Source organism: Chrysemys picta, chromosome 1 (genome assembly GCF_011386835.1).
Source record: "Chrysemys picta bellii isolate R12L10 chromosome 1, ASM1138683v2, whole genome shotgun sequence".
NCBI classification, from domain to species: Eukaryota; Metazoa; Chordata; order Testudines; family Emydidae; genus Chrysemys; species Chrysemys picta.
In genome coordinates this window covers 302608699-302628384 of record NC_088791.1, presented here as the reverse complement: position 1 = coordinate 302628384, position 19686 = coordinate 302608699, and the positions used below count along the sequence as shown (strand labels likewise).

General features: G+C 38.6%; 1 protein-coding gene across 23 annotated transcripts in view; it reads right to left on the bottom strand.

The window, feature by feature from the left end:
* Positions 1-2199: 2199 nt before the first annotated feature.
* Positions 2200-19686, bottom strand: part of POSTN (periostin) — a 51007-nt gene continuing 33520 nt past the window's right edge. For 2 of the 23 annotated variants that reach the window (XM_005305601.5, XM_005305602.5), the window contains 8 exons: positions 16129-16191; positions 14609-14686; positions 11454-11543; positions 10513-10593; positions 9804-9884; positions 7212-7298; positions 4407-4448; positions 2200-3439 (listed from right to left, as the gene is read on the bottom strand). In XM_005305601.5, coding sequence (XP_005305658.1) covers positions 3402-3439; positions 4407-4448; positions 7212-7298; positions 9804-9884; positions 10513-10593; positions 11454-11543; positions 14609-14686; positions 16129-16191 — 560 coding nt within the window. In that variant the 3' untranslated portion in view covers positions 2200-3401. The remainder of the gene's footprint in view (positions 3440-4406; positions 4449-7211; positions 7299-9803; positions 9885-10512; positions 10594-11453; positions 11544-14608; positions 14687-16128; positions 16192-19686) is intronic. The other 21 variants (XM_005305603.5, XM_065581291.1, XM_024104848.3 and 18 more) reach the window with 15 other exon arrangements.

Below are 19686 nucleotides of genomic sequence, written 5' to 3'. Positions count from 1 at the left end.
CAATTCCTGTGTACCAATTGTCTTTCTTTTCTTTCAAATTCTTCTCTTAAAAAAACCCACTTCTTGAAGCTTTCCTACACTGATCTCAACTCTAACAACATTTTTCACACTGTGTAGGGCTGAAACTATATTTTTGCTTATTTCTGTGTTTGGGCTGACACAGAAGAAGTTTCTTCTGGCTTGACATGTCAGAGGTCACTATCCATTGACTCCTGTGGCTATGTTACTATGATGACACCTGTTTCATGCACTGTTATCTGCTACAGTTTGAGGCTGGGGCATACCTGCTGAACTGTTTTGTTGATCCGTCAACAACAGCAAAGTTACCGACGGTCTGAGTGAATGGACTCATTGGTGGCTGGTGGGACATGATTTTTTCCCTTATGACTATCAGTAGAGTTCCCCCTAAGTGCCAGGTCCCTTTTCTCATACTCACAGATTACCTTGTTCTATAGATGACACAGTAGATGACCGAGAGCTGAGATGGGTAGAGTACTGAGCCTGACTGCCTGAGACAATGAGGTCTTCGGTAGCATTGGTTTTTTGTGTGTGTTTTAATTGGGGGGTGGGAGGGGATGGGGGTTGCACATGGATGAACTTTTTAACAAGCTATATTAGGTACAGACTTACTGTCAGCCTTAAGTATTCTTGCCATTGCAACTGTTTCTCTTGCACATGTGTAGTATGAGCCTTGAAAAGAAGATTCCCCATACCTTCTCCCACAGAGTGCTGAGGTTGTGATAGTATAAATGATCTTTATCTACATTCTTTTTGTCTCTGAGGCAGTTCCTCTGTAGACCCCAGCAACATTTATAATAAGTGAAAATGTTATAGGAGATGTAGAGGGTTATAGGAAATGTGAGTTGTAGTGGCTAATGTTTTGGGCAAGTAGGTGCATGCGTGCACACACAGATCAAACAGAGTTTTATTTTTCTTAATTTAGAAGTGTTGCGAAGAAGACAGAATCTTGTTTTGACAGCTGGAAAAAAAATTCCATCGAAAGGGTGTATATAGTACAGTTGGGTATATACATTCTGTACTAAACTAAGCATTCAAAATGAATGGCACATTCTAGCTCCATTTAAGAAAATAAAAATGTTGATTAATGAGTCCCCCTTAATAGAATTCATACCATATATGTTGGCGTATTACCTAAAGTAGAATTAAATAAAACTACATACTTTAGTGAATAGTGAAGGTATTTGCTTGAAGGCATAAAAAAAAAATGAAAAAATTGTGAGACACAAAGAGATACAAAAAATAAACACTTCTCCAAAGTAAGACTATTTGTTACCATTTTAAAAATTAGGTAAATTGGTGTGTGAGTCATCGAAGCAGAAAGCGGGGGGCAGCTGTGGTCTGGCTTTGCTCCTTCTCCCCCACCCCTCTTGTGAAAAAGGTATCAGTCCCTCTTCATCAACTCCCCTATCTGGACTCTTCTGTAAGCTCCTGTCCAGATCCCCTCTTTCCCTCACAGGTCTCTCTCGGCTTCTTGGAGGCAGGCAGAAGAGCAGAGGTCTCAAAGTTGCAGGCCCTGAGCTCCTATCTTTCAAAATACACCTGACTATGCAGATCAGTGTGACAGAGAGGCTGAACCAGCTGTACTGTGGAACATACAGTTGAGAGCTTTGGGGAAATGTGCTGATTCTGGCCATTTCTTGGGCAGCCTCCACCAGTAGAGCTCATATACAGCCCTGGCTACAGTTTAAAGCTGACCTCCTACCAAGGCATAAAGTCAGTGGAGCTATGCTTATATACAACCACTGAGGATCTGATCCCCAGTTTTAAAGGACACCCAGCCTATTAAGTCACCATACAAATTCCTAGATAAAGATACTATATTAGTCCAGTAAGACTAAATGGTCTGTCCGGTGCTGACAACATAACTACCCCTGTCACTCATTACTCAATTGACAAAGGACTGTTATGGAGTGTTTCAGGGCCTGATTCATAGCCCCTTGAATTCAGTGGGAGACTTTCTGTTGACTTCAAGGGGCTACGGATTAGGTACTTACAGAGTTGTGCTGCTAAAACCCTACACATTAAGTTTAGGATAAACTCCATATGCTAAGTAGGAAAAAGAAAAAAATCTGTTTATATGAATGCATGTGTTTATTTAAAAGTTACCCTAGGGATCGTAAGAATATTTAGAATTGCCCGATCACAAAAGGGTTTACTTACAAATAAAAAGAAGCATAATTTAGCCAGTTTTTTTAATGAGTATTTGTTTCAAAACAGAAGAATAATATCTAATGACTCCTCTTCAACCTTGGTTCTGCAGAATTAAGGCACCTTGAAGAAATATTTTTTTTCTTTCCTCTCAAATAGTTGCATTCCAACATTTGACATTAAAATATTGCAAAAGGCAAATGACTTAAACATTTTATGAGTACAAAACTAGAGTTATAAAAATGACATAATTTACAAACAAATCCACATTAGTACCAGACATTAGCAAAGCATGTTTTCATATAAAAGCTTTCATATCAAGCACCAATTATTGTTATGCTTGTTTCCATGCAGAGGTAACAGTTTGCATGCATTTTATTTATCCCTTATGATTTAACATTTCAAGGGCTCATTCTTATTTAAAATGTTATCCCTTTAGTATCTTAAATTTTGTGTTTTCTATAGGATTCCTATAATAAGAATTATTTTTATTAATTGATGAAAATGTAGCCAGCACCATCCTACATGAATACATTTTAGTAAATTCATTTGTGATATTTTTTTAGAACATCCTTTAGCCATATTACCAGGAAATGTTTGAATATGTAATGCAGAACTAGATGATACATTTAATATATGGTATAACTGTTAATTTAAAAAGGTAATGTTGTTGTGTCATAATGACATTAAAAACATGACAAAAGTTGACATCAAAATGCATGATATTACTGAACCAAAAGTGCTAGGTTTATAGAGCTCTGCCTAGATTACCCATCATCAAGTCACCTAAACTATATATTTCTAGAAATGATCTAATTTCATGTATATTTCTCATTTATAAGAAATAATAAAATTTACATTCTGAAATGTTCCCTGCTCAGTTTGAGCCCAATCCTGTAAACACTTATTACCAGGCATAGGGTGAAATCCTGGCTCCATTGAAGTCAATGGGAGTTTTGCTATTGACTTTCGTGCGGCCAGCATTTCACCCTAAATAATGCTTACTGCCAAGAGAGGTCTCATTTACTGTAATAGACTGCTTATACTAGTGGGCACTAAGCCCAGTAGTGAATGTTTACACAATCAGACCCTTTGGGTGGGCTCATGGTTCAGTTTATACTTGATTAGCAAATGACACATTCCTTTTGATTTTATTTTAAAACAACTTCTTTTCCTCTCAAAGATCAGGCTATTCATTTTTAGTTCTATGGACTCTATCTCACTGGAAAGCTCTAAGGACGAACTAGCCTTGTCCTTCTCCGTGGTGTTCCTAGTGGCAAAACATAATAGAAGAAAGTTATTTGCAAATATAATGGATAGTCAACAGGTCAATAAAGTATCCAAAAAAATTAATTTGTCCTATATCCTTCCTTGCTCCTGCAAATAGCCCAATGGAAGTCAACAGATCTGGCTTTGAACTTCATAGATTACCACTCATTTGATAATAGGGCTGCACTAAAATCCTGGATCCAAATACTCCCAGACTTTGAGAATACTTGGAATCTAGACCCCTTTCAATCCCATATCTAGTCTTAATGGGACAAATCCTGAGGCCCTTACACAGTTATTATTTATTCCTTATACCAGCAAAATTCTTAATGACTTCACCGTATCAGTGCTGCAGGCCAAATGCAACCCAACTATCTTCCAGTGATGCCCATCTGCAACTCCAGTGAAAGCTAATGAGGTTACACAAACCCAGCCGAGGACATCATTTAGAGACGATGGGCTTCCACTAGTCTAACCAAGGGTATGACTGGCTTATCTTTGCTGCTGCTGCCAAATCATGAAAAACAAAGTATCTAGCTTGACTTTCAGATGTCACATTGTGTTGCAGGCCTGGCAGTTAGCAAAGTAAAAAGCATCCTTTTCCTTGTCAAGCAACCAAGATTGATATCGAATTTGTGAAACACAATGGAGATGGAACCCCACAATGCCATTGTTATAAAGCCTGTATTCAGAGTGGAAGTACTGGTTAATACCTTTCAATATTCAACTTTTGTTTCAATAAATGAAATGTGCAACCCAGTTTATACAGAGCACATAGTCCCTAGGAGCTGTTTTCAGGCATATTAGTGTTGTAGAAAAACATTAACATTACCAACTCTTGTAAAAGAGCACAGTGAACAATGACTACCATTCTTTTTACTGGAATGTATTTTAGTCTCAGGAAAGGATTATTGTCTTAAAAATATCCTTAGAAAAAGTATAATATGAAAATGCTTGCTTTCTTGTACCTTGTGCCTTTTTGGGTGGTTTTGGTTTCCTCACTGCTGTATCTACAAAATAGAAATATTGCAGTCAGGAGTGATTTATAAACAAGTATTTGAATTAGAGCTCATTCAACAGCTGCTTTGAAACTCATAGCTTAAAAAATGAAGTCAACACTGTTGTAGGTATTTAATAAGCTTGGGATTATTGATGACCTGCAACACAAAGGCTTGTACTAAGAAAAAATAATAAAACATTTACATTTTGTTCATTCTACACATCGTAACAAAAATCATCCTTTAAAAATACAGAATTATCCTTAACATTAGGATGGATTGTGCTGCTGACAAGCTATTTTTTCCTGGAAATGGTAGCAAATTGATAACTTACTGCTCTCAGAAGATAAACATAAGACTTGTACTGTTTTTTATAGTTCTTGAAGGTGAACCATCTCTGAGATGCTAGTTGGAAATTCCAAATAATCATGTACAGTACAGTCAGTATTGTGATGTCGCAGCACCATTGTATATACAATTCAAATTCCCAGAATTCCCTTCTTTTGAGTTGAGAGGCTTACAGGAATGATGCAAGTAATATGTAGGAGAGGCACCCTTGATTAATAGACATGTAGGTGTTTTCCAAAATATCCATTTGATCTGTGACTCTACAGGCATTTGCTAAATGTTGTGACCCACATCTGTAGATTAGTGCAAGAAAACATAAATATGAGAAAAATTCCAGAGGAAGAAAAACAAATCTTCTCTGACATTCTTACAGCAGATTTTGCCACTGGTATTACATGCATGGAATGCCTGTTAATGTCAACAGAGTTCTGAACATATAAGGGAGACCAAAATATTAGAGTCAAGATCCATTGATCTGAGTGGAGAATATTCCCCTTAGAACCCATGAGACAACTAAGGCTGTATTTACTAACACATGCAGTTAACTAGCCTTCCACTTTACTTTGTTTACCTCAACACTTTGATTGTGCAAGTCCTTTCAGAATCAGGTCCCTTTTTAGGAACATATCCTCCCGGCTGAGGTTGCTCAAAGTTACATCAGCTATTAGGCTCATAGCTACCGGGCATCTCTCTCACTGATGGAAGATCAGACTTCTCTGCCTTTCCTGTCCTGCTTATCACTGAAGTTATACTCACAATGCTCCACATCTTCTTTGTGTATGATCAAACCCAGCGTTTATCGCGCACCATTATGCAGTATATGTCCTATAAGTATCTATACCGGGGTGACCAAACGTACTGACCCACCGAGCTGCATACGACAATCTCGATATTCGAGAGCTGGGACATGCCTGACGGGGCTCCAGCCCCGCAGGGTGCGCCTGCCAGGGCTCGGGGCTGAGGGAAGGGGAGTCTTGGGACTCCAGCCCCACGGGAGGCACCTGCTGGGACTTGGGGCTCCTGGCTGGGGCTTGAGGCTTCAACCCTGCTTCTGATGAAGCCATGACCCTGCTGGGCAGAAACCCTGAACTCCTCCAGCTCCAACTTTGGTAGGCGGTGAATGGGGGGAGGAGTATGGGGAGCTTTGTGAGTTACACTTTAACTGTAAAAGAGCCGCATGCAACTCGCGAGCCATGGTTTGGCCACCCCTTATCTATACAGTTGTATCATGAGTCCTGTAAACACAAATACCGGGCACTTCATTTTGAACAATTAAAAAGTGACTATTTATGTAAAAACCAACCAACCAAACAAATCCTCTGGTATATTGTAAATTTATCCTCTGAATTTCTTTCACATTTGTAAAATCCATTAAGTTAACATAAGTTGAAAATACAGTTGAAACAAATTAATTTCTTGGTACTTCAGATAACATGAGAAACCTCATTCACCAGAAGCTATATTTGTTTCTATGTATCCTATATCTGGAATGTGAACAGTTAAGAAATAGATAAACTTTAGCGACCAATCTTAAATGATTAGAAATGCTACTTCAAAGAGGACACACACAAATATCACAAGAAATCACTGCTTTATTTTAACTTACAGTGGGTACTGTTAGATAAGCAACTTGCAAGTAACTGCAAGTTAAACTAAAACATCTAAATTCAGCCCAGGCATAAGCCAGGAATGAATTTGGTCCCTAAGAATTTCATTGCATAGTCCAGTGATTCTCAATCTTTTTAATACTGGGATCCCACTGGATCTCAGATTCCACTGGAACCACAGGTGCTGAAACTAGGAATACTGCCACATCCCCTTGCTTGCAGTGGTTTCCATCATACACAGGGTTTACAGTTTGGTTCAATGGCTCTCCGCACCCCACTATACAAATTGTTCCAGAACCCCTAACTAGAACCTCCTTCCCATTTAACAATATGAGAAGGGAAGAATGGTCGCAACCCACTGACACCTGTTTATGTTTCCCTCCCCACCCCCCTAGGGATTGTGACCCCGCAGTTGAGAACCCCTAGCATAATGGATGAAGATTGAAACAGGAAACAAACTAAAGTTACGGAGAACTTACATATCATATTCTTCTTGTAGTGCTGCTCATAGAAAAGGCAGTAAGTTTATTATGCTCATTTTTCAGTATTCTGGCCTAGATTTTGCAGCTAGACATTTTTTTTTTGCCTACTACACATGACAATTAATTTATTTAGGATGAGCCTCAAAACAAACTTTGAAATGATTTTCTGCAATGTCAGTGTACGATCAAATCCTTTAAAAAAATTGACAAAACTCTTTCTGCTAAAACTGTCGTTTCAGAGCTAAGCAACTTGTGTACAGACACTATAAAACCCCACCTGGGATGATCACTGCAGATGAAGATGGTCTCAGTGCTATTGCATTATTAGACAAACTAACCTTCCAGATGGACTTCCTTGATTTCTCTCTCGATAATCAGTGGCTCTCCCTCAATTACTTTAGTAACCTTGGTGTACTCAGTTCCAGCTATGATAAGCATTAAAAACAAATGAGTTAAATCTGGGATAGCATTTTTCAATATGAAGGGTGCCTGGGCTGGACACATTTCATTCTGGGGGCATACTGGTGAGCAGGATGTCATGTTATAAGCATCGTACAATCCTGCCGGTTTTCTCAGCCCTGTCACTGGGGAGTGTCCTTCTCTAGGGCTGAACTGGGGTTTTGTTTCAGCAAAGACTGCCAAGTGCAGCAAGCTCTGCTGGATTATATATAAATTGATAACAGCCCATTGGAGAGTGTGTTGCTTTGCACAAAGGCAAGACATACATTTGTGACTGGACTCAGGTTTGTTCAAGTGCTTGGGGAATTCTCTGTTGTAAAACAGAAATGCTCTGATGCAGTTGGAAGGAGCAGGGAGCCATCACCACCATTATTACAGCAGCCACAATGCAGCATGTGTAGCTGCTCCTCTTGGCTAGAAGTACTGTACGGTGGTGTAAAAGACTGGTTTAAAACATGGAAAAGTGTAGAGAAGACTGAAGAAAAACAAATAATCTGCTCATTTGATCCATTACATAAAGCAAGAGGCTTTTATAAACCACCTTATGATAGCAAGGAGAAGAAAAGAATTCAAGAGACTATGTTGTGTTACCCAATTTATTACTAATACTCAATGTATCACCATTATATAAATCTGTAGAGTCATATATCTTTATAGATTAATTGGATTTAATTGCAGAGCTTGATAATTTAGGGCAACAGCTAGGTACTGAAGAGATCCAAAGTGTCAGGACACTCTAATTCACAACAGTAAAGCTTTGCAGACCCATATCGGGTAAATTCTGCATTTTTGACTTCTGCACCCCCACTGTAGACAATGGAATTTAGTCCAATGTTTCTAATTTGTCTGCTATATCTTTTGTAATTTTTCAACTTAATTTTAAAATAGCTCTAACTGAATTTAGTGCAGGTAAAAGATACAAGATGGGTAGCCCTGGAGACTTTACTGCTAGTATGTATACACTATATTCAGCAGTAATGCAAGCTTTCCCACACTGCCCTAATCCCCCAGTGCCTTAAATCCTGACCTAGAGAAGCTTATGAGTAAAGATAATGCAGTAGTTCAGATTCTATGACCAGTCTTTTACTTGTCTGCTGAGACTACCAGTTAAGTTACTTCAAAATTTTTTTTTCTCTTACTTAATTGGCCTCTCAGAGTTGGTAAGACAACTCCCACCTGTTTATGCTCTCTGTATGTGTGTGTATATATATCTCCTCAATATTTATTCCACTCTGTATGCATCCGAAGAAGTGGGCTGTAGTCCACGAAAGCTTATGCTCTAATAAATTTGTTAGTCTCTAAGGTGCCACAAGTACTCCTGTTCTTTTTGTGGATACAGACTAACACGGCTGCTACTCTGAAACCAGTTAAGTTAACGTGGACCAATGAGCGTTAACTGTGATGGTTTTACTTTATAAAAGAGCTAAGGGCTATATCCTACAGCCTTTACTAAATCCTTACTTAGGCAAATCTCTAAGGCCCAGACTTCAAAGGTATTTAGGTGCCTAATTCCAATGGGAAGTTAGGCAACTAAATACCTTAGAGAATCTGAGCCTAGTTGAATTTGTCTGTAGCATTAGTCCAGGGATATCTGTGACCTACTTCACTGACTTCCAAACTTGTCATTAATAAAAAGATGACAAGAAGAAATGGATTCAATTCATCTAAATCAGAGGTTTTACTGTATGACTCGAGAAACAGAAAAACAGCCTTTTGAGTTTATTAGTCAGGCCAATACTAAATTTCCGCAGAATACTTGAATTCTTTTTCACTGTCACCTTTGCTATTACAGGTAGTTGTTCTAATCTATGCAATAAGCAGAAGACATTCCGTATTTATAGATAAAGAATTAATTTCATATGCACAAATTTTTCTACTTTTTTTTCTACATCCACTGGTTATTTATTGCTAAAACTGTTAGAATAGAGAGGGAGAGAGAGAGAATCATTACCAGGAATGCTGTACTTGAAGAGAATTAAAGTTAATATTTTAACCCACATTACCTGTCAGTATTTAAAGAGAGATGCTAAACATGCCTTTGATTGTTAACTTGAGGGCAATGAATATTCATTTCTGGATAACAGAAAAGCATAATGGATTTGTCCTCTTGTAACACTTTCCATTTCATTAGTGTTTCTCAAAGTTAATGATTTCCTGGAAAAAAGTTTGCAGCTAATAGAATAAATCTTCATTGCTCCCGTAGGTTTGAATTAGGTAACATTTTAAAGACTAAAAAGCAAACAAGCTTCTATTTGTTCATGATCGATGCGAGTATGAAAATTGGCTGTTCAAAGTTTGCCATTTTATAGTTCAGGAGGCCTTTTTTTTCTTTCTTTTTTTTTTTGGTAGATTTATATTTAAACTAGATCAGCTAGGTCAATCTTTAAAATGTTAAGAGATCAAATTGTCTGAGAGAGGTTTCAATCACCAGAACCTGTTATGTAAAGGTTAGTTGTCATACACTCACTAACCTCCCTGCAGGAGTCTTTTGATTTCTTCATCTTCAAGTAAATGACCATCTCCTTCAATGAATTTGGTCACCTTGGTAACCTCTGAGAGGATACATGTTTATGGCATAAAGTTGATTTACATAAGACATTCAGAATTCTAAATTACATTATATTACATTAACGAACAAGCTGAGTAACTACAAAATGCATTTATTATAATAAGTTCCATGCCAAACATCTGGTTATCATCATGACAGAAAAGCAATCATTTTGATCAGTTCTCAGTATACAGTATACATGAGCAGTTTCACTTAAAATGAATTTCTAATGAAGTACATATTGAGACAGATACCAATGATGGGTCATTTGTAGTATGCCTTTCACACCTCCTTCTGGGACTTCTTTTCTTGTCTTGATGTGGAACTCGACATGTTGAAAAATAAAGCTCTCTACTGCATTTCAAGCACATGTTTATATAGATCCAAACAAGCCTCAACTATGAGGTTCAGATTTCAAGGAACCCTACATCTCTATAATAGATCAAATCAAATCCTCAGATCTGAGCATTCCTAAACTTTGCAGTGTTTAATCTCCAGCTCTGAACTTGTGGCTTAGGCCCACCTTGTATATGTATATTTATTAAAATTATAAGATGCATAATTTTCAGAAACTAAATACCTGGGTAGATCTCATGGCGCCTACATTTTTCTTTGAGAAGAAAAATACTAACCTTCTTCAAGCAATTTCTTCAAATGTTCCTCTGTATCTCCTCTACCACCCGCAATAATTTGGGTATATTTAATTTCAGGACCTGAAACAAAGTTTAAAAGGGGCAGCATTGAAACAAAGACTACATTATTGCATTTTATTGTATTTTCTCCTATGAAACATCTAGTATGTTTTTGTCTTTAACAAAATCATCATGTTCAAATTATAATTAAAGATGACCCCAGAATGCTATATAGATCTCTTCCCCTCTACCCCCCACCCTCACAAGGTACTTACTTAGATTCCTAAGAGCCTAAGTTCCATTTTCAAAATGGGAATTAGAATCCTAATTTACGTAAGTGCTTTTGAAAATTTTACCCACCATGCCTATAATTGTTTTATTAATTAATAATTTATTATGTATTAATTTATTTTAAATGCTAGTAATACATTACTTGTTAATACTAAATTTTTAAATTTAATCTTGGAGATGTTGCCACCTTCCCAAATTTTGCTTTATTTGAAATGCTGATAAAATTGTCCTTTCCATAGCAGCAATGTGAATTTTTTTATCCTTTTTCCTCAGAAATCTTCTAATCTTGAAAAAGGGCCTATTTTTAAAAAAAATAAAAAATAATACTAATACTTAATCATAAAAACCCACCATGGCATACATTAGTGAAATGTTTGCAAAAGGGACTCCTTTTTGAGATATAGAAACATGCTGACTTTTGATATTCTACTTTGTGTTTAAAATATTGCAGACACTTCTGTGCACATCTATGTACAACCCACAGCCAGGAGCTGGCCTTCCCTAGGAGTAGTGGGAAAGGCTTAAGAATTTTGGATGGCATTCACCTTTCTGCAGAGTGCACCACAAGAGGCAGAGTGGGACTTCAGAAATGCATAGATTGGCCTGGTGCAGAAAGGTAAATTTCAGCCAGTCCGAATAGAAAGGTTTACCTTGAATAATTCTCTCTTCTGTCACTTTTTTTTCAGTCACCTCGACAGGATGGCCATCAATTATTTTGGTGTATGTTTCAATAATAGGCTCTATAATGATATTTTAAAAATTAAAGATCTTAATAAAGTGGTGAGGAATATACTGGATATGCCATTTTGGTGATCCTGCTTTCACATTGGAAAGTAAATAAACTGTCAGATAGGGCACCAGACTGGGACTCAAGAGCTTTGACAATGACCTGCTTTTTTATCTACAGCAAGGCACATTACCACTCTGTGCCTATATTTCCTCTCTTCTACCTTTTATTTATCTTTTCTATTTAGATAGTAAACCCTTCAGGCAGGAACTGTTTCTTACTATGTGTTTGTACAGCACCTAGCACCATGGGATCATGATCTTGATTGGAACCCCTAGGTGCTACTTTAGTACAAATTAATAATAATAAGAAGAATGGCCCTATGGAGCTGGCCGCAGTGCTTGGATCTGGATCAGGACCTAAGCTTCCCTCAAGTCCAGGGATGGCCATATCCAAAGTTTTGGTTGAGGCCCATATTTGTTAGAAACACTTCAAGGACCTGAGGAAGTGCAGGAAATGACAGTGTCCACATGGAAAGTGGAAGTGGATGAAAGTGATCTTGAAATGATAGAGTTCATGATTCTAAAGAATGTTAGGAGGGAAAACAGCAGCATAAAGATAATGGATTTCAAGACAACAGACTTTAGCAAACTCAAGGAGATGGTAGATAAGCTCCCATGGGAAGCAAGTCTAAGGGGGAAAACAGTTTGAGAGAGTTGGCTGTTTTTCAAAGAGACATTAGTAAGGACACTAGAGCAAACTATCCCACAGCATAGGAAAGATAGGAAATATGGCAAGAGATGACCCTGGCTTAACCAGGAGATTTTCAATTATCTTAAACTTAAAAAAAGTCCTACAAAAAGTGGAAATTAGGTCTAATTTGTTTATATGCATCCTTATGAAGGATGCGTATAAACAAACACCACAAACATGTAAAGACAAAATTAGAAAAGTCAAGGCACAAAATGAGATTAAACTAGCTAGAGACATAAAGGGTAACAAGAAAACATTCTACAAATACATTAGAAGCAAAAGGAAGATCAAGGAGAGGATAGACCTATTACTCAATGATGGGGGCGTGAAACAATAACAGAAAATGGGAAGTGCTAAATGCCTTTTTTTTGTTTCAGTTTTCACCAAAAAGGTTAGTGGCAATCGGATGTCAAACACAGTGAAAATGAGGTAGGCTCTGAGGGTGAAATAGGGAAAGAACAAGTTAAAATTTACTTAGACAAGTTAGACGTCTTCAAGTTGGCATGGTCTGATGAAATACACCCTATAGTATTCAACCAACTGACTGAGGAGATATCTGAGCCATTAGTGATTATCTTCAAAAAATCATGGAAGATGGGAGAGATTCCAGAGGACAGGAAGAGGGCGAATATAGTGCCAATCTATAAAAAAGGGGGAAAAGACAACCCGGGGAATTACAGACCAGTCAGCTTAACTTTAATACCCGGAAAGATAATGGAGCAAATAATTAAGCAATCAATTTGAAAACATCTCTAGAAGATAATAAGGTGACAAGTACATGGATATGTCAAGAACAAGTTGTGTCAAACCAACCTAATAGCTTTCTTTGACAGAGTAATAAGCCTTGTGGATAGGGAAGAAGTGGTAGATGTGGTATATCTTGACTTTAGTAAGGCTTTTGATCCTGTCTCACATGACCTTCCCATAAACGAACTAGGGAAATATAGCCAAGATGGAGCTACTGTAAGGTGGGTGCATAACTGGTTGGAAAACCATTCCCAGAGAGTAGTTATCAGCGGTTCATAGACAAGCTGGAAGGGCATATAGAGTGGGGTCCCGCAGGGATCAGTCCTGGTTCTGGTTATGTTAAATATCTTCATAAATTATAAGATAATTGCTTAGAGAGTATACTTATAAAGTTTGCAGATGATATCAAGCTGGGAAGGGTTGCAAGTGCTTTGGAGGATAAGATTAAAATTCAAAATGACCTGGACGAACTGGAGAAATGGTCTGAAGTAAATAGGATTAAATTCAATAAAGACAAATGCACAGTACTCTACTTAGGAAGGAACACATACAAAATGGGAAATTACTGCTTAGAAAGGAGTACTGCGGAAAGGGATTTGAGAATTATAGTGGATTTCAGGATAAATATGAGTCAATAGTGTAACACTGTTGCAAAAAAATGAACATCATTCTGGGATGTATTAGCAAGAATGTTGTAAGCACGATATGAGAAGTAATTCTTCTACTCTATTCCATGCTGATAAGACCTCAGCTAGAGTATTGTATACAGTTTTGTGCACCATCAGGAAAGATGTGGACAAATTGGATTAAAGGTTAAGAAAACATGACCTATGAGGAAAGATTGAAAAAACTGAGTTTGTTTTTTGTTTGGCTGGAGAAGAGATGATTGAGGGGGACATGATAACAGTTTTCAAGTAGATAAAGTTTGTTACAAGTAGGAGGGCGGAAAATTGTTCTTGTTAACCTCTGACGATAGGAGAAGAAGCAATGGGCTTTAATTGCAGCAAGGGCAGTCAGGTTGGACATTAGGAAAAACTTCCTAACTGTCTGGGTAATTAAGCACTGGAAGAAATTGCCTAGGGAGATTGTGGAATCACCATCATCGGAGGTTTTTAAGAACAAATTAGACGAACACCCATTAGGAGCAGTCTAGTTATTACTTCTGCTTTGAGTAGAGGGGGCTGGACTAGATGACCTATTGAGGTCCTTTCCAGTCCTACGCTTCTAAGATTCACTTCTATGTCAACACATGTTCACTTTCTATCACATGTCTACCCACTACACTTTAGAAGGCAGGACAACAGCTACCAAACACAATTAAATTGAGACAGATGGCAACCCAGCATGTAAAGTGCTGGAATCATAACATCAAATACAGTGTGTTTGAGAAGAGTTAGGAAAAATCTGTAACAAGTAGGAATGAAATGCTACTATATTTCCTGAATGAAATAATAAAAGCAAATCCGATGACTCATAAAAATCCACATGGCTTTTCATTGAAATAAAACCTGACTTGGAACTATAAATCTTCCATAAGTACTTTGACTAATAAAGTCTAGCCACTGAAAGTTTATTCACCTCCATGAATCACTTTAGTTATTGTCTCGCCTTCTCTAAACAATTTTGATTCTGGTTCCCCTTCGATTATTCTCGTGCCTGGAAAAAACATATATAATATTCAAAACAGCTAAGGTAGAAAAGGCATTAACACCCTACACATAAAAACCATAACATATAATATTCCGTTCTGATTATTTATTGTTATAATAATACATTTGTATAATGCCAGAGATTTATATGAGAAAATAAAACTAAGTGTATCCATTCATGAGAACAACTGTATAATCTTGCATTTTCTCTCTCACACCAGTTGGAGTTATAATATCCCTCAGCCTGTTGTATATTGGGAATTTAAAGATTTGTTGACTAGCCTGTGTCCTGTCTGTGGCAAAATCATTTCCTCGGGATCTGCCATCCTGGGTATAAGTTGGGACACATCTCTTTGACATTGTCCCCACTCCTTGGAACCCTACAGATGCTTCTCCACCAGAGCTCTGCATGGAACAAGCTCTGTGAAGATTTGGGAGGTGGACTCCTGACTCTCTTCATGGCACTGTCTCCTGCTAACCACTCAGATACCCAGTTAGTTCTGCTTCAATCAACCTTACCTCCTTTTAGGATTTCTCTGCAGCTGCCACTGTGCAGCCAATGGTAGCATATCTCAAGCAGAACCATCGTGGAGGCCAATGGAGCAGCCTGTGGGGACTTGTGCGGGTGACTATTGTCTTTGCAGCTCAAGGAGTGAGGTGCCCATAGATCCTCATGCCAATCACTTAGTATTTTAAAGTCATTTTATATTGACGACAATAACTATACATTATTTAAGACAGCAAAGAACCAGGCCCCAAAGTCTGATTCAGGGAGGCAGAGTTTGAGTGTCTGGCTCAGACTCATCTCCAATTGTAAGGCAGCAGTTGAGTAATGCATGACTGAGTTTAAAACACAACATCAGTGCAGTTTCTTTACAGAGTATTAGGGTGTTCCCAAGAGAGAGATGTGGTTTTGCACCTCCCCTTACTCTGTTTTCGGTGATAATAGCATGATATAGTCCGTAACCTTATTAGCGGACATTTATTGTACAATTCCTCTCTTTGTAACAGATATCAGAGGAGTAGCCATGTTAGTCTGTATCCACAAAAACAACGAGGAGTCCAGTGGCACCTTAAAGACTAACAAGCTTATGCCCAAATAAATCTGTTAGTTTTTAAGGTGCCACCGGACTCTTCGTTGTTTTTATAACAGTCACCTTTTTTTTTTTTTTTTAGTTGACCTTCCATAGAAGTTGACTCCATAAGAAGGTTTTTTTTATGATTATTAATCAGGATTAACCTGACATTGTGTTTTCATACAGGTTGGTTTATTGTCAAGTGTTTAAAACAATAAAGTCCAGACTTGCTGGACCTCCTATATGTTGCAATAGGAGGCGATGCACAGGGTCCTAGATTAGCTTTTAGCTAGTTAAATAACTAGCTAAATGAACCTCAATCTAGAGCACACTGGTGCATCACAAAACATATAGCTCTGTTTATAAATCCTACCTTGAGTAACTTTTCGAATTGTTGCACCACCAACTACTTTCGTGATTTTTCTACCTGGTTTTTCTGATAAACATACATATATATTTTAGTGACCACATCAATAACAGCAATGCTCAGTTGTTGCTGCTTTAAATTTAGAGGATTTTTTTCATTTTAATTGCGGGCGTATTATACAAGTACTTAATAACACAATGTAATAGAATTTAATCACACAACTCAATACAATTATTCATAAAATGATGTGGTGGTTTTTAAAACCCTGCTCCTTTTAACTTTAATCTGCTTTGTTTTTTGTCAGACTAGTGCAATAGAAATATGTGGCACATAGAGGGTTGCATAAAGCAGTACTCTTCTACTTAGTTCAGGATGGGTTATAGATTCATAGACTTTAATGGTCCCTTCTGACCTTATGATCAGCTAGTCTGACGTCCTGCACAATGCAGGCCACAGAATCTCACCCACCCACTCCTGTATCAAACCTGTGTCTGAGCCATTGAAGTCCTCAAATCATTGTTTAAAGACTTCAAGGTGCAGAGAATCTTCCAGCAAGTCACCCGTGCCCCATGCTGCAGAGGAAGGCAAAAAAAACCCAGGGCATCTGCCAATCTGCCCTGGAGGAAAATTCCTTCCCGACCCCAAATATGGCAATCCGCTAAACCCTGAGCATGTGGGCAAGACTCACCAGCCAGACACCCAGGAAAGAATTCTCTGTAGTAACTTAGATCCCACCCCATCTAACATTCCATCACAAACCATTGGGCATATTTACCACTAGTAGTCAAAGACGAATTAATTGCCAAAATTAGGCTATTCCATTATACCATCCCCTCCATAAACTTATCAAGCTTAGTCTTGAAGCCAGATATATCTTTTGTCCCCACTACTCCCCTTGGAAGGCTATTCCAGAACTTCACTCCTCTGATGGTTAGAAACCTTCATCTAATTTCAAGTCTAAACTTCCTGATAGCCAGTTTATATCCATTTGTTCTTGTGTCCATATTGGTACTGATCTTAAATAATTCCTCTCCCTCCCTGGTATTTATTCCTCTGATATATTTATAGAGAGCAATCATATCTCCCCTCAGCCTTCTTTTGGTTAGGCTAAACAAGCCAAGCTCTTTGAGTCTCCTTTCATATGACAGGTTTTCCATTCCTCAGAATGGATAAGACAGAGTCTGTCTGGGCAAAAATCACATTGGGGAAGAAAGCTACTAGAGCCTCCCCTGAGATAGTGCTTGGGGTGTGCTATAGACCACCGGGATAGACACCTTTTTAATGAAGTAAATACTAATGGGAATTGTGTGATCATGGGAGACTTCAACTTCCCAGATATAGACTGGAGGGCAAGTGCTAGTAATAATAATAGGGCTCAGATTTTCTTAGATGCGATAGCTGATGGATTCCTTCACCAAGTAGTTGCTGAACCAACAAGAGGGGATGCCATTTTAGATTTGGTTTTGGTGAGTAGTGAGTACCTCATAGAAGAAATGGTTGTAGGGGACAACCTTGGTTTGAGTGATCATGAGCTAATTCAGTTTAAACTAAATGGAAGGATAAACAAAAATAGATCTGTGACTAGAGTTTTTGATTTCAAAAGGGCTAACTTTAAAGAATTAAGGAAATTAGTTAGGGAAGTGGATTGGACTGAAGAACTTGGGGATCTAAAGGTGGAGGAAGCCTGGAATTACTTCAAGTCAAAGTTGCAGAAGCCTGCATCCCAAAGAAAGGGGAAAAAATTCATAGGCATGAGTTGTAGACCAAGCTCGATGAGCAAGCATCTCAGAGAGGTGATTAAGAAAAAGCAGAAAGCCTACAAGGAATGGAAGATGGGAGTGATCAGCAAGGAAAGCTACCTTATTGAGGTCAGAACATGTAGGGATAAAGTGAGAAAGGCCAAAAGCCATGTACAGTTGGACCTTGCAAAGGGAATTAAAACCAATAGTAAAAGGTTCTATAGCCATATAAATAAGAAGAAAACAAAGAAAGAAGAAGTGGGACCGCTAAACACTGAGGATGGAGTGAAGGTTAAGGGTTAAGGATAATCTAGGCATGGCCCAATATCTAAACAAATTCTTTGCCTCAGTCTTTAATGAGGCTAATGAGGAGCTTAGGGACAAATAGGAATGAGGATAGGGAGGTAGATATTACTACATCCGAGGTAGAAGCCAAACTCGAACAGCTTAATGGGACAAAATCAGGGATCCCAGATAATCTTCATCCAAGAATATTAAAGGAACTGGCACATGAAATTGCAAGCCCATTAGCAAGAATTTTTAATGAATCTGTAAACTCAGGGGTTGTACCATATGACTGGAGAATTGCTAACATAGTTCCTATCTTTAAGAAAGGGAAAAATTTGGGCAACTACAGACCTGTCAGTTTGACATCTGTAGTATGCAAGGTCTTGGAAAAAATTTTGAAGGAAAAAGTAGTCAAGGACATTGAGCTCAATGGTAACTGGGACAAAATACAACATGGTTTTACAAAAGGTAGATCGTGCCAAACCAACCTGATTTCCTTCTTTGAGAAGGTAACAGATTTTTTAGACAAAGGAAATGCAGTGGATCTAATTTACCTCGATTTCAGTAAGGCATTTGATACGGTTCCACCTGGGGAATTATTAGCTAAATTGGAAAAGACGGGGATCAATATGAAAATCAAAAGGTGGATAAGGAACTGGTTAAAGGGGAGACTACAACAGGCTGTACTGAAAGGTGAATTGTCAGGCTGGAGGGAGGTTACTAGTGGAGTTCCTCAGGGATCAGTTTTGGGACCAACCTTATTTAATCTTTTTATTACTGACCTTGGCACAAAAAGTGGGAATGTGCTAATGAAGTCTGCGGATGACACAAAGCTGGGAGGTATTGCCAATACAGAGAAGGACTGGGCACCCTACCCTCTGAAGAGACTTTGGAAGAGTATTTATTTTCACTAAATCTTCCTCTAGCACAGTGTTTCCCAAACTTGGGATGCCACTTGTTTAGGGAAAGTCTCTGGCGGGCCGGGCCAGTTTGTTTACCTGCCGAGTCCGCAGGTCATGGCTTCCACTGGCTGCGGTTCGCCTCTCCAGGCCAATGGGAGCTGCTGGAAGCGGCGTGGGCCGAGGGACGTACTGACCCAGTGGGAGCCGCGATCGGCCAAACCTGTGGACGCGGCAGGTAAACAAACCAGCCCAGCCCACCAGGGGCTTTCCCTAAACAAGCTGCGTCCCAAGTTTGGGAAACACTGCTCTAGCACTATGATCTGTCTATGACTTGCTGCCATAGCTAGAAAAAAATAACATTTTGGCAACTTTGGGAGATTTTTTTAATGGCAGTTGCAGGCATTTGTGTCTTTTGGGGACTGCTGCAGCTGCTGCTGGCAAGCCATGAGAGCCAAAACTGGCTTCACCAGGAGTGAGACTCAATGGTGAGAATATGGTCGGAGTCAGAATACTGGCAAACAAAAAGCATGCACTGAGGTATAGCCAGGGGTAGGATTACTGATTTGCCACCCAGTGATAGTTGGCTGGATGAAGTGACTAATCAATGCTCACTATTTGTACTTATTTCATCTTGC